Source organism: Manacus vitellinus, unplaced genomic scaffold, assembly GCF_001715985.3.
Source record: "Manacus vitellinus isolate BGI_N305 unplaced genomic scaffold, ASM171598v3 scaffold_6_pilon, whole genome shotgun sequence".
Classification (NCBI taxonomy): Eukaryota; Metazoa; Chordata; class Aves; order Passeriformes; family Pipridae; genus Manacus; species Manacus vitellinus.
The window spans coordinates 11,636,952-11,650,973 of NW_021940750.1; the positions used below are offsets into that span (position 1 = coordinate 11,636,952).

At 37.0% G+C, this 14,022-nt stretch overlaps 1 protein-coding gene and 1 long non-coding RNA gene across 3 annotated transcripts in view; one reads left to right on the plus strand and one right to left on the minus strand.

Annotated features, from left to right (window-relative positions):
* Positions 1 to 14,022, minus strand: part of SPRED1 (sprouty related EVH1 domain containing 1) — a 64,717-nt gene that overhangs the window by 26,269 nt on the left and 24,426 nt on the right. The window contains exon 2 of one of the 2 annotated variants that reach the window (XM_029964115.1): positions 5,010 to 5,184. In XM_029964115.1, coding sequence (XP_029819975.1) covers positions 5,010 to 5,184 — 175 coding nt within the window. Of the gene's footprint in view, positions 1 to 91; positions 202 to 5,009; positions 5,185 to 14,022 lie in introns of those variants that run through there. The other variant, XM_029964117.1, reaches the window with a different exon arrangement.
* Positions 1,037 to 8,685, plus strand: LOC115307917. The gene is made up of 3 exons (XR_003916274.1): positions 1,037 to 1,130; positions 8,172 to 8,295; positions 8,592 to 8,685. It is a non-coding gene; the product is annotated as an uncharacterized LOC115307917 (long non-coding RNA).

Below are 14,022 nucleotides of genomic sequence, written 5' to 3' on the forward strand. Positions count from 1 at the left end.
ATCTATAACGCTGCTGCTTCCTTTGAGAATACACGCAGGATCACTCTCGAGGAGAAAAGACAACACAGAAAGAATCGTGTCTTGCTGATACCATCCAAGGAGTCTTTCTGCTGTGCCTTTTGTAACCGGACTTGTCTATCTCTCATTGGCCTCTTTAGTCACCAGCACGCTTGTAGCAAATGTGGGTAGAGCGCTTCCCAAAGCTTCATTCGCGAAGCCTAGCCATGATGATGACTACATGTACTGAAATGTTTACAATGTTTACGATGTTTACAATTGAACAAGTTCTCTTAAAAAATAATAAAAAAGGGGGTTTTGTGGGAAACAGGGCCTGGAAAAAACCCAGATCGTGGCAGAGAACAGAGTAACTCATTACAGGAGTGAGCTGTAACTCCAAAACCTGCCGTTTCAACTGCCATGACAGGCAGCAGCCAATCAGATGCTGCAGTCACAGTTTTTACCTTATAAGGTATGTTTGTCTGTTGGTGTTGGGTTATAAAAGGGGCTACGACCCCAACAAACTTGTCTCAGCTTCACCCCCCTGAGTCTGTGCCTCAGTACACCACAGGATGACAGTGATTTTTCACATCTAAAGCTGCATGAAGTTAACACAATAGATATAAGTGAAAGGGCACGGAAAAGGGAAAAATTTGTTGCACCAAAATTGTAATTGACATAAAAATTGACATGTTATCAGATAGAAGAATCCATATAAGCAAGACTTCATACCTGCCTCAGCTGAGAGAAAACTCAAAAACTGTAGGTCAAATATCAAGATGATCTAAGGTTTGTATTACAGTCCATCAAAATCAATCTTTTCTCAAACTTTAAAGCCAATTTAAAAAGTAATTTAAAAAGTAAACAATTAAGTTTTTAAACAGCAGATTTTTAGACAAGAATGGTATTTATATTTAGTTTTAGCTTTGTATCTCTCCCTTTACACAACTACCTGTTCTTCAAAGGAAAGATTTTAAACTTTGTCATTCCTGACTCATGATCCAAAAGATACTAGTACTTTTTTTTTTTCTCTCCTTCGGTAAAAACTTGCATGGCAAAGGACTGGAGCAGAAAATAGAAGTCTACCAGACTTTTCATTCAAGAATGTAAAATTCACCAAAGCCTAAAAACCTGTAAGTTTGAGCCCAATGTATGTTTAACACTAGTGCTATTAAGATAGAAGAGAGCCACTGTAAACACAGTAAGTGAGAGCAGGAGACCTGACAAGGTTGGGATGGAGTGCAATTGTTCCAAGCAGACTGGCTGGAACCAGATCTAGGAAGGTGAGTACAATAAAGTAGGAAATGTGTAATTATGTAAATAAAGGCTTCACGAAATACCCTTACATTCCAACACGATCTAAACAACCTGATCGAATTAGCAGGGAACATTCTTTCTCATTAATTAATGCAATGGTGCCACCACTTTGATTTTCTTCCCAGATAACTAAGATGCTTTTTGTGAATGCCACGAGATGTTTTAAATAGCTCTGTACTGCACAAAAATTTTGGACGTTCTACATGTAGTCTGAAGCTCGTTCACAAAAGGGCTCATAGCAACCTAACTCTCAGGTATATAAAGAAACAATGAGAACCCTCTCCAACAGGGAACTTCAATATTTTGAAGTTCAGTCCAGAAGTATTTCATTTATACAGCTGACTTACAGACAGAGATCTACACTCCTAATTAAATGCCTGCATAGCCTATAAAATATATGAAAATATCTGGCACATTGGAATGGAACTGCAGTGTAGTGTCAGAAGCAGCACCTGGAGAAGCAGGAACTAAAGCTAGTTCATTCCTTTTCAGCACAAGCATTCAAAAGGTATCTGGAAAATACGTCCATCAAATACCTCACCTGTGGATTTCAAGTTGCTTTGGAATGAATTCTACCTTTATGTTGACACATAGGTTAAACAGTTACACTGGCATTATGATTCCCATGTATCTTAGGTAAAAGCCTGAATTCCATTTGCTCTGTAACCTCAGGTATTTCAAAACCTATGCTTCCCTGTGTCCCAGAAAAGTGCTCCAAGTTCCAGTTCCCAAAAGAAAAGACTTACTGGCTAGAGGAAATCAAAATATAATCTAGTTTGGAAGATATTTTAACAATGTACAATGTGACTTGGGGGGAACTTCATTTGTAAAGATGACTTTCTTTTATAATCCACATAAGTATTTTCAGAAACAGCTGTATGTACCTTGCAAAGAAGTGAGTGAACTGAAAACCATGGCCCAGGTGACTAAGCTGTAATGACTTCTAGTTATTACAACAGATTAAACATTCCTGAATGTTTAAGTGTTCTAAGTCTGAATAACTGATGTGTTCAAAATGGTTTAGGAAGTTGTTTAAAAAAAAATATTGTTACTTTCTCTTCACAAATACAATGGCAGAGCAACCAACTAAACAGTGATATGATAACTTCAAAGATTATTCAGGCATACAGGTTTACCAAGGGCATTCTAAAATGAGATTAGAGTGATAATGGAGCACAGAAACAGCAGATTCAGTATAACAGTTCTTCAAAATCTCAAGGTGATCACAGTATTTGGTCTCTAATCCATAGCAAATGCAATAACAACTTCCATTTTTATTTTATTTTTAAATAAAAAATAAAATGTATCATTATTATGAAATATAATAGCCAACTGTCAATTCTATTTGGACTAAAAACTCAATTGTTTGGTTTTATTAAGGAAAAGGTTAAAAAATGTGCTTTTACAGTGACTCCACAGAAATATCCTAAGAACAAATGTAAAACCATTAACTATACTGAAAGCATAAGGATCAGAACAATTCTAGAATCAGTGACTAGATCCCTGTCCAACAGAATTTGTCTTTCAGTCCCTGCTACCTACCGCCCTTCTGAATAAGCTTCACGACCTAAAGATGACCTTGCATATCTTGGTGTAGGATCTTGTTTCTTTTATGTTGAGAGAGGTCTTGTTGCATAACATACAACGTTGTTGTTAATTCATTACACATTAGCTGTTGCTTATAAGCACATTATCTGATGTCTGTGGAAATATGTGTACACATAGTGTCCTTTTACTCAGTTATCAAAGAATCTCTCGCTCTCCAGTATTCTTCCACACACACTAAATCTGTATTTGTTAGTTCTCTGAGCTTTTTATTCACTATACACTGGAGAGATGTTCTTCCTAGCTTCATTTCTTCTATCTTCTATCCTGTGTTTTTGAGGGGCTGATTTCCAACAGCAACTTCCTGAAACTGCAGCAAGATCACAATCTGCCCTGACAGACTAGCAGAGGTCACATTTGGGGGCAAGCAGGGGGAGGACAGATGGACACAGGATGGAACACACAAAAAACCCCCAAACCAAAACAAACTGTTCAAGACAATAAAGTTTTGGAAAATGTATTCACGCTAACATGAACTTGATTTTGGACAGGAAGAGGAGCAGAAACATTTAAAACCTTCTACCAGAAGTGGAAACAAAACAAGGCTTGCTCAGGGGAAACAGCAGAGTGCAAACAGATCAGGACACTGATGGTTTGACATTTTCATATGCATGCAGGCGAAACATTAAACCAGCCTTCAGTTCCGAGCATTTTATTACCCTCAAATTCTTAAGGCAAGCTGTGAATGTTCCAAGTATTAAGAATTAAAAGAAAATTATCAAGTATCTCTAAATGCAATTAAGCTTCTCAAAAAACAGCCTCAATAAGGCTAAAAAAAAAGTTCTAAGGGGAACTACTGCAAAGTGAGGAAGGAACTGCAGGTGCACATAGCTGTGCGGGAACACAGGGTACTCTGCTAATAGCACTACGCCTCGCTGAAACAACTGAGTCAGCAGAATTTCTATTTATATGCTCTCTTCCTACAATAGTCACAGTCAAGGCAGGAAACTCAGCAGTCCTGCTTCAAGGGAGAAACTGGTGTGCTTGAGAAAGGATCAGCAGTATGGTGTAAGGTAATTCTACCTTTTAAGCTAATACAGGAGTCAAAATCCATTGGTAGAAAACAATTAGTTCTTGATGAAAGTCATTAAGATGGAGTTTTTGTGCCTTCTCTGTCTCTTTGTTTCCACAATAAGACACAGCCTCATTCAGAAACCTATTTGGTACACAAGTATCCAAGCAATTCTTAGTAAGCCCGTTTTGTCTTCCATAGGTCTGCATGTGGAAATGGCTCAGATCCTACACCAGTTTTCCTTTCGTGAGGCTGATATTCATGATGCTACTTAAGACACATTTATTGGTGGGATTTTATTTTAGGTAGCTGAGGAATGAATACTGTCTGTGTGTTCACCAAAACAAAGTAATTCTTGGACCTGTTTGCTTAAGTTCTCCTACAATACAAAGTTGTTCTCATGTCAAATGGCTACTTTCTGTCATAGTCAAATTCCACAACTAGCCAAACCATTACTGAGGAATTCCTTCTGATTTCACGTTCTTAAGAAATTATCCCATTTCCAACACTCATATTAAATGTAGTATCACTGGTATATAAACAAAATAACAAGACTTAACACTCCACTGGGAAAAAAAAGTACCAAAATGTTTCCCCAAGTGAGTGGAAATCTGCAATGAAAAAAATATGTAAAGTTTCTAAAAGATCAATGTGCTTAATTCTAAAAAAGCATGGCGTTATACCTAAAACAAACAATTGGCTCTTTAGGTATATAATCACTGACACAAAAAAGCTCATCAACAGCTGAGACTATAAATTTACTTTCTAGTCTACAGGTAACAATAAGCAAGCATCTATACTTATGTCCCATGTAGTTTTAATATCACAGAATATGCTGAGTTGTAAGGGACCATGTCCAGCCCTTAGCCCTGCACAGGACCATCCCCAGGAGTCACACCATGTGCCTGAGAGTATCATCCAAAAGTTTTTTGAACTCTGTCAGGCTTGGTGCTGTGACCACTTCCCTGGGGAGCCTGTTCCAGTGCCCAACCACCCTCTTGGATGAAGAACCTTTTTCTAATATCCACCCTAAACCTTCCCTGACAACTATGATCATTAAATGGATGCAAATTGTTACCGTTTTATCCCTGAGTCGTTCTCCATGGATAAGAAAATCAGCACAGCTATTCTCTTCCTGGGGAATGACTTTGAAGACTGTGACACAGCTTAGTCCACCCCCTCCAAGTGGTAACCATCCACCACTTGAGTCATCCCGGGTCATCACCACAGCTCGCACTCGTGCATAACTATTACTGAAAGAGATGCAAAAGAAGAAATTAGTTTTTCAAAAACAGAAACCAGCAAAGTCTAGTTAAAAACAAAACAAAACAACAAACCCATAACCAAGGTCACAATAATTAACACTGTCTTTCCACAACTGTCATCTTAGAAGAAACCCATAGACCACACTCTAAAAAATGTTCCTCTGTACTTTTATGACTTCATTAGGACTTTTTGGAGCTTACATGTAATTTCTTGTAAAGAAACTTAACCAGAGAATATAGTTCCCAAATCAAAACTGATATCCTTCTAAAAACTTCACAGTCAGTAATCTAGCTAGAGGGTCAGGAAGAGAGTAAGAATCAACTCCCGATTTATTTTAGACTAATCATGAAGCCAGTCAGTCACCATGAAATTGCATAGAAAAGAGAACAAGAAAGCAGAAAGAGGTCAGGCCTTCCGTCACTGAAATCTAAACACGAACAGGCTTCTAGCCAGAAAACCCTGCTTCCCTTCATCCATCCCTCCTCCCCACACACATAACCTGTCCTTTGCAAGGGTGGGTCGGGACACACACATTGTGGGGTTCAACAACAGAACCAGTTACAGATACTTAAAATTACTATTTGCAGTATCTACTAGCTGGTTGTCTCCTGTAATGAAAGCATTTCACAGCTTTTTCCCATCATTTAACGTTTTTATAAAATACACAAATGATTATCATGTCATTACTTAGGAGCCAAATCGCTTTTCAGAAAGGAAAAAGAGGTTTTGGTGATCTCTCTCTCTCCTTTTATTTCTTCCTTTTCAATTAAATGACAAGTTTTAATTTTGATTATGAATTTGCCAGTATATCACTTGGAAAACTCCATGGTTTACCAAGGATATTATAAGATCCTATATTCGAAGTATGGTTTACTGCATGAATCTAACAGTTGATGAATGAATATTCAAACACCTTAAATATGATTCATGTTATCTTTTGCAACATATTCTGGATTGAGGGTTTAAGTACTTATGCCAGCTGACATTAGTGATGTCAAATTTAAGGGCTGAAAAGGAAATATTAGAAGAGGACAAAGTTATTCCTTCTGTACAAAATTACTTGTGATAAAACCATTCACCAAGCTACTGTACTTTTAAAAGATCACTGCTTTATTTTTTCCCCCCAACTATACTAAAATAACCAAGGTAGGCTTTTTTATGTAATTAATATATTACATTCTCAAACACACATATGATTCACACATATGATTCATTTGTGTGTGTGTGTATATATATATATGTGTATAAAAAGGAATTCTGCTGCAAGCATCTAAGCTTAAATACATAATGGTTTGCAAAACGGAAAATAAAACAAGATTATAAATCTTTAGCTTACAGGCAGCTGAATTTGTTAATAGATTTTGTTTGCCCCCTCCAAGCAAATCCCAGCCCCCTCCTCTCTCTAAAAATCACAGTTAAAATGACAGTTCAGTCAATGTTTCTCACCATTTCTGTACCAACTTACTTCAGTAACTACTCAAACACAGCAGACAAATATCATGAAGAAAAATCCAATCCTTCTCTGTATGCATCTATCGCAATTCTAATATCAGCAAACAAAAATGGCTACATCTTGATGCTTAATACTGTTACTGAAAGTTGAATCATTCATTCATTGGTCTCTATCACCCTATTCACTCCAATACAGGTTCAAATTGTAGTTGTACACTTCAGACACAGGTAGTCTTTCGTCTCATTTCTCTCAGAAGAGCCTCTTCTGACAGAAACTGAGGACACCGGGACTTTTCTCTGAAAAAGTAAGAAACAGGATGCACCAACTGGTTAAGCCTACAACTGTTTTTGCTATTGCCCATTTAAGTGAAACACAAATTTAGCTCTGAAGTTATTAATTCTATAAATTTGGTTGTAAAGAGTTCAGTTAAACATTATTTAGGGATATCACAGAACTTCCCTTAGGCTACATAAGAAAACTTAAACTATAACGTATTAATTTTTCCTAAATGAAACTTTACACTCCACATTAATTTTCTTTCCAAGAATTGCTAAGAAGATGTAAAGATGGAGGTTTCTTTATCATACCCTGTCAGTGTTGGGGTTTTCCCCCCCTCCCTATACTGAGATATCTAGTCTAATTAACAATCTTGTGTTTTGCTTCCGATATATTCCAAGTGGTTTTAAACATTTATGCTTTCAAATATTTTGGAAATGGCTACCAAATCCACTGCATTAGTACAAGAGCCCAAAATAAAATTCCCCAACAGTAAATATTACTGAATAACCTCTTAAATTGAAATAGTTTTTCCATACAACCTCCCTGTAAATAAAATAGATAAATTCATTACTTTACTTGCAACAATTCCAAAGACTACAAAGAGATTTTTTAGTTTTTTAGTTTCTGTTGGTGGCTGGTTTTTAACATTATTTTTTATATTTGAATGGAACTCACAATTGGTAACAAATGCTATTTTTAGTGACAATACAACTGGTTTGCAATTAGCCAAAATGCAGTGGCAGGACTTACAAATGATTTCCATTTCCAAAATCCTCTGTAAACAAAACAACATCTGCCTGTCTCACTACTGGTGTCACCAAAAGCACTCAGATGTCTTTTATCTGTAAGTACTATAACCCCACCTACTCCTGGGAACTTCAGAACAAATTGCTAAACTGCTGGTCTAGCTTAGCTGTGGGAAAAAGGGTAGACAAGGCTCCAGTGTTTTGCTAACACACTCTAACGTTTTTACTTCCTCCTGCATATTTAGTAGCTCTATCAGGAATACCTGAACAAAAAAAAAACCCACAAAAACAGGGCAATCAGTTGAGCATTGCTCTTATGAAGCCTTTTACCGGAGCTACCACGAACATGGGAAATGGAGCATGAAGAGCAGCATGCAACTGCAGGCCCAAACCTAGTGTACTGCAGCCAGCTTTTCCTGAGACTCCCTGATTTTGCTTGTGGCCACTTGCTCTTGAGGCAGAGCAAGGTTTACAGGAAATGGTATTCTGGTCATAGGAGTATGCTGCTTCCCAAAAGTCAGTGCTGAGCACCAGTGAAAAGTGGGGACAAGAATATCGTCCAAGATCAGTTCCTAACAACAAAGAAAACAGATCTTCTCTCTCATGTCCGAATGCCTCAGGTAAGGACGTAAGAGTACAGTATTCTTCTGTGGTTACAGGAAGTTATAAATCGAGATAAAGGAGAAAAAGAAAAAAAAAAAAAGGTTATCTACAGTGTTTTTCCCCCTAGTAGTTAGGACTTACTGAACAGTACAGCATATGTTTGAATGCTAAACCTATTAAAACTTAAATAAGGCAATTTGAAGATAGCATACACATAGATAATATGTGTATAATATTGTATATATATTGTATATATCTTATAAATGAAAATCCAGTCCTTGCCTGCCATCAAGTTGCAAATTTTTTTTTTTAGTACTATAAAGCTCCTATCATTACCATCAAGAAACCTGGATGCGCAAGTGGAATTCTAAACTGAACCATAGGAGAAAATGACCCTCTTAGATTTGGTAAAAATATGGTCTCTTTCAAAACTGGAAAGCAGATTTGCAGAAAAGGACCTCAACTTTCATACGGATACCAAGCTGAACATAAGCAAAAGCATGCCCTGGGGACAAAGGAGGCCAACAATATCCCAGCTGCATTAGAAGTGTTGCCAGTAGGTCTCAGGAGGTGATCCCGCCCCTCTTCTCAGCACTAGTGAGGCCAGATCTGGAGAGCTGAGTCCAGTGTTGGGCTCCCAAATAATGAAAAACATGGAGCTCCTGGAGTGGGTCCAGCAGAGTGCAACAAAAATGATTAAGGGACTGAAGCATCTGTCATATGAGGGAAAGCTGAGGGAGCTGGGGCTGCTCAGCCTCAAGAAGAAAAGACTCTTGGGTATCTTATCAGTGTATACAAATACCTGAAGGGAGGGTGCAAAGAGGATGGAGACAGGCTCTTTTCAGAGGTGCCCAGTCAGAGGACCAGAGGCAACAGGCACAAACTGAAACACAGGAGGTTCCATTTGAACATCAGCAACCACTTTTTCACTGTGTGGATGCCTGAGCACTGGCCAGGTTGTCCAGAGAAGTTGTGGTGTCTCCATACTTGGAGAGTTTCAAAAGATATCTGGACACAGTCCTGGGTAATCTGCTTTAGGATGCCCTTCCTTGAGCAGCAGGTGTGGACAAGATGAACTCCAGAGGTGCCTTCCGAGCTCAATTATTCTTTTTTTTTTTTAAATTTAATATCATATTTCAAAGCACAGCAATTTCAATAAAATACAATTTCATAAATATAACCAATATGGGTTAATTTATGAGAATTCATGATACTTCGAAGCAAGAGTTGTCACTGTGCACAACTGCTATTTAAACACTTCTGACAAGGGGAAAAAAAAAAAGGTGTTCTGAAAAATCGTGACACACTCTGCTATGAGATTACACTATCTTTGCTGGCATGCAAGTAACAGCTCCAGGCTGATCTGCAAATGTGAAACGGTCATGGATCAAGGTTCTTTACCTTTGACTGGCACTTTACACACGTACTTTAACCCTTCCAACTTCTGGTGCAATATCCTTCTGTGTTTGTAGCCTTACCCAAAGAGCATACATGAATCACACTTGGCTTTTTATGGTTCTTATTATCCAAAAAGCTTAGCAAAAGATTTTATGATTCTCAGCTAGAGAAGTGCTCAGGAGTACACAATACCAAACCATCTAGCTAAAGTCTGTTTTACTTGCAGATAGCCTTTTTTGAGTATTGACTCAATTTAGAAAAACAAAATAATGTCACCGGTATCACATGAGTGTATCAGTGCACCGCTGATGTTATAAACCCCTTGTTACTAAAGGTTTAGAGAATGAGTGCCACCAGCACAAAACATTAATGACTTGGCTAAAGCAAAAGAGATGCAAATATAACACAAGTACTCAAGAAGACATATTTTTACATCAAGAAAACATATGACAGTACATATTTTTTAACAAAGAGGAAATTGCTGTAATAGCAGCTACATGAGGCTCTGCCTAACATGACTATTACCTTTCTCTTCTCAAAATTATACCAGCAAATCAGAGTATATACCAAACTCTTACACTGGTAGAACTCAAAACTTGGCAGATTTTCTCCTTTAAAAAAAGAGGCAAAAGGTACTCTTCAGAGTAAACAGCAACCATACATGGCCACTATGCCTAGGAAGTTTATTTCTGTGAGGAGTGTAGCAAGCAAAGACATGTATTTCCAGGGAGAATTACATACAAGTGCTGTTACATTTAGGATATTGGTACCTACACTGATTCACTGAAGAGCTTTGGATTTTGCCAAAAAACCTGAATGAAGCACTACTGCTCAAGCAAAAAAAAAAAACCCAAAACCGAAAATAACAACAACAAAAAAAATCTTACAGAAACCTGAACTACCAAGCAAAATGGCTTGAAACCAAAATCATAAAAAGGAAAAGCTACATGGGAAACTGTATTACATAAGGAGGGGATAACTGGTATCCTGAAAGAGCCTGAAGTACATGATTACAATTATTATTTAGCAGAAGAGGCTTATTAAATAAGGGATTAGACAGTGTACCTACAATTCAAAAGGGAAAATGAGATACAAATGAACAAGTGTCCAGAATAGGAAACTGTCAAAACAGTATATTGCTCTCATGAAGTATTCTCTTGGACACAGCATCAGAATAAAAAAAAAAAAAAAATAAAAAATAGGAATGGAGTTCTAATGCTCCTATTTTAATACAGACAATTTAAGATTTGTGACCATGTAAAGTAATCAATGCTGCAAGGAAGAATGGCTACTGCTGTAAGCACTTTTGCAAAGCACAAGAGCACATGAAGAATGGAGAAGCTGTTAAGATGATCTCAAAACCATCAAAATTACATACAAAGTAGGTATTTGACGTTTCTGTGAACAACATTTTAGCTCTGCTCCCCATCATCTTTTCTTGTTTAATAATTGTAGCTAGTTTCTGTTAGTTCTGTATGTGATCGGTGAGCGCGTGTTAAATGAAGTAATATTTTAGCAGACTAAAGATGACAACGCATATTTGGATTCCATCTCTTTTAAAGAAACTGCAGTTTTCCTAATAGAATGGATTCTCTAACACCATCTGGTGTTACAGAAAATGGCATCTGATATAAAATACAAAATCAAATAAAAAACCCAAACAAACTTATTTTTCTTTCTACCCTTCCCCACAGAAGTTAAAAAGAATCAAAGTAACATTTAAAGATTGGTCTACAGGTTTTGGACATGTATAGCAGAACTACATAAATAGCATACTTCTCACAGCTGCTTGCTTTACAACAGGGGACTGCTGATATGAAGGACTCCTGGATTAAATTCCATCCAATTTTAGACAGATAACTTACACATAATTTGAGTGGTCAGATCCTGGTACTCCTGTGCCCCCCAAGTTTAATGGGCTTCCTCCAGAAAACCCTGATTTTGTCTCATTTTTAAAAGCTGACAGCCATAACTTTCTTACCAAGGTCTTGGGTACTGATGCCATGAATTAATTTTGATTTGCTTACCATGGAAACACATAGACAAAGATGAAAGAGCCCACAAATAAAACAAGAGAAAGAGGTTAAAAGGCTTAGGATTTTTTTTTTTTTAGATAAGTTAACATTTCTTTCCAACCTTGCAAAAACAAAGGAATGTCTAAAGCATCCATGGAAGATGAGCTTTTCATTTTCTCCAGTTCTTCAGCAAACTTAAGACAAGCACAAGTCTGCAGCCTAAGGCAGATTCTACTGCAACTAAGACAACTTGACACTTCCAGTAAATGTCGTCAGACAACATCCATCCAGCTTAGAAAGAATTTTTTTTAAATTAAGCTTACAGATTCAGTTGTGCTTTTTATTTTCCTGGGAACAGCAGTGATTACTACAGTTTAGAATAACATAAATTATGGGAAGTTTTTCAGGTAATAGTTGTATCTGAACAGGTCAGAATTCTCTCTTCTCTCAGAGACATTTTCCTCCAGCCTTACATGCTCACAAAGTCCAAGCATCAAGTATGCAAGTACAATTAGATTCCCCTCATAGTCAAAGCCATTGGTCATCTAGTCATTGAGATTACAGATGGCAGCACTGGAGACCCCATTAACAGGAGATGCGAATACATTAATCAACAAGTCAATTTGTAATAAAGTTCTTGACCACTAAGACAAGAAGAAGGTAACTAACACATTCCTTAGCTACTCTAAAGTACGGCGGGCTGTACTGAATATTTTATTTTCAAACAAGCATCTGTGTACATTCTATTTCACTGTTTGTTGTATTTAGGAATAGTACCTCACAAATTTCCAGAAAGCTATTATTTTCCTCCTAACACACCTAAGAATTTATTTAGCAAAAATAAAGGACAAACCTGTTATACTTTATCTAACACACCAGAAAACATTGTCATGGATTTTTCTATTTACTATGTCTAAATTGGTCAGTTTATCCTGGATGATACACTCTTTGGGACAGGGACCATCAGTAATGAGCATGATTCAATAAAGACCCGAGTGCACGTTGGTATACAGAGCTTAGATGGTGGCTGCTACATACTCTTGATATTTTGGCAATACATTATGGAAGAAAAAATCACAGGCCCATTGAGCTTACTCACCTAAAACAACACTTGATATCAGGCAGGAAAGCACAAAATTTAAATTTATTCTTAGCACATTAAAAGAAATTTATGAAAGGTCCAGATCATTCCTGGCAGGCATCTCTCACTCAGCCTGCACAGAAAAGGAACAGAATCTGGAACCAAATAAAGCATACCCACACTTATAAAAATAATCTTCCTTTAACAGCCTTGCTGAGTTGTGAGATTGCTAATGAATGTTGTATACAAACAACATTCATGTATTTTAAAACTATGTGAATTGAAACTGTAGTATCATTCATTGATATTGTTAAATCTAAAGCTTGTCTCAACAGTTACACTGACCTGGTTTTTTAAGGACTTTAACCAGCCAATACGAAAGCATTTTAAAGTAAATTATATTCTAAGAAAATCCTAGTGCCAAATTCCCCCTTTTAACACAGTAAGAAAACAGTAAACATCCAAAAGGATGTTTTGAATGCACGAACAGACAAATCATGTGTCTGCACTAACAAAACAAAAAGACTACAAGCGAAACTGCAAAATGCTTAACAAATAACACCAAAATCAGAGTAACAAAGGAAGTCTGAACGAGTCTTAAGAAAAATAAGCTCGTAAACCTACTAATGTATTCTAAAGGTGTATCTGCACTGACCAAAAGGAAGCTACTATTCCCTAGCTATGCAGCGCCACACTTTTGAGTGTCGTGGTTTGAGTCAGTCTTTTCTGTAGTTTTAACAAACCATGAATATTTGGGAGAGAGGAAATAAACTGAAACAGACAAGTGAAAAACAAATGCAAAGATTTCTATTACAATAATCCATCAAACGAGAAGAAACAAAAGATTAATAAGATTATACAAAATGTTTTGATGGTAGGGTTTTAATATTTGCCATATGTCAGCATGAATAATGTGACTTATATAGCCAATATATAATTGTATGATCTATGTTTGATAATCTCAGTAATAATTAGCAGCCTAACAAGCAGTCTTAAGCATAGAAACAGGTGATTCACAAGGCCTAGAGTCAGAACATATGGATACTAATAGTGTATTAAAAAACGGTAGAGCTAAGCCTTTGTTTACTACATTCCCCACGGCAACTACTACTACAGTAATACTTTTCACAAGTTTCTGCAAAAAACTGCATGTAATTAATACATGGGTCATGCATGAACATAACACAGAGCGAAATAGCACACTAAAAGGCCTCTCAGTTCAAAATGAGGATTATTTAAGTTCTATTATT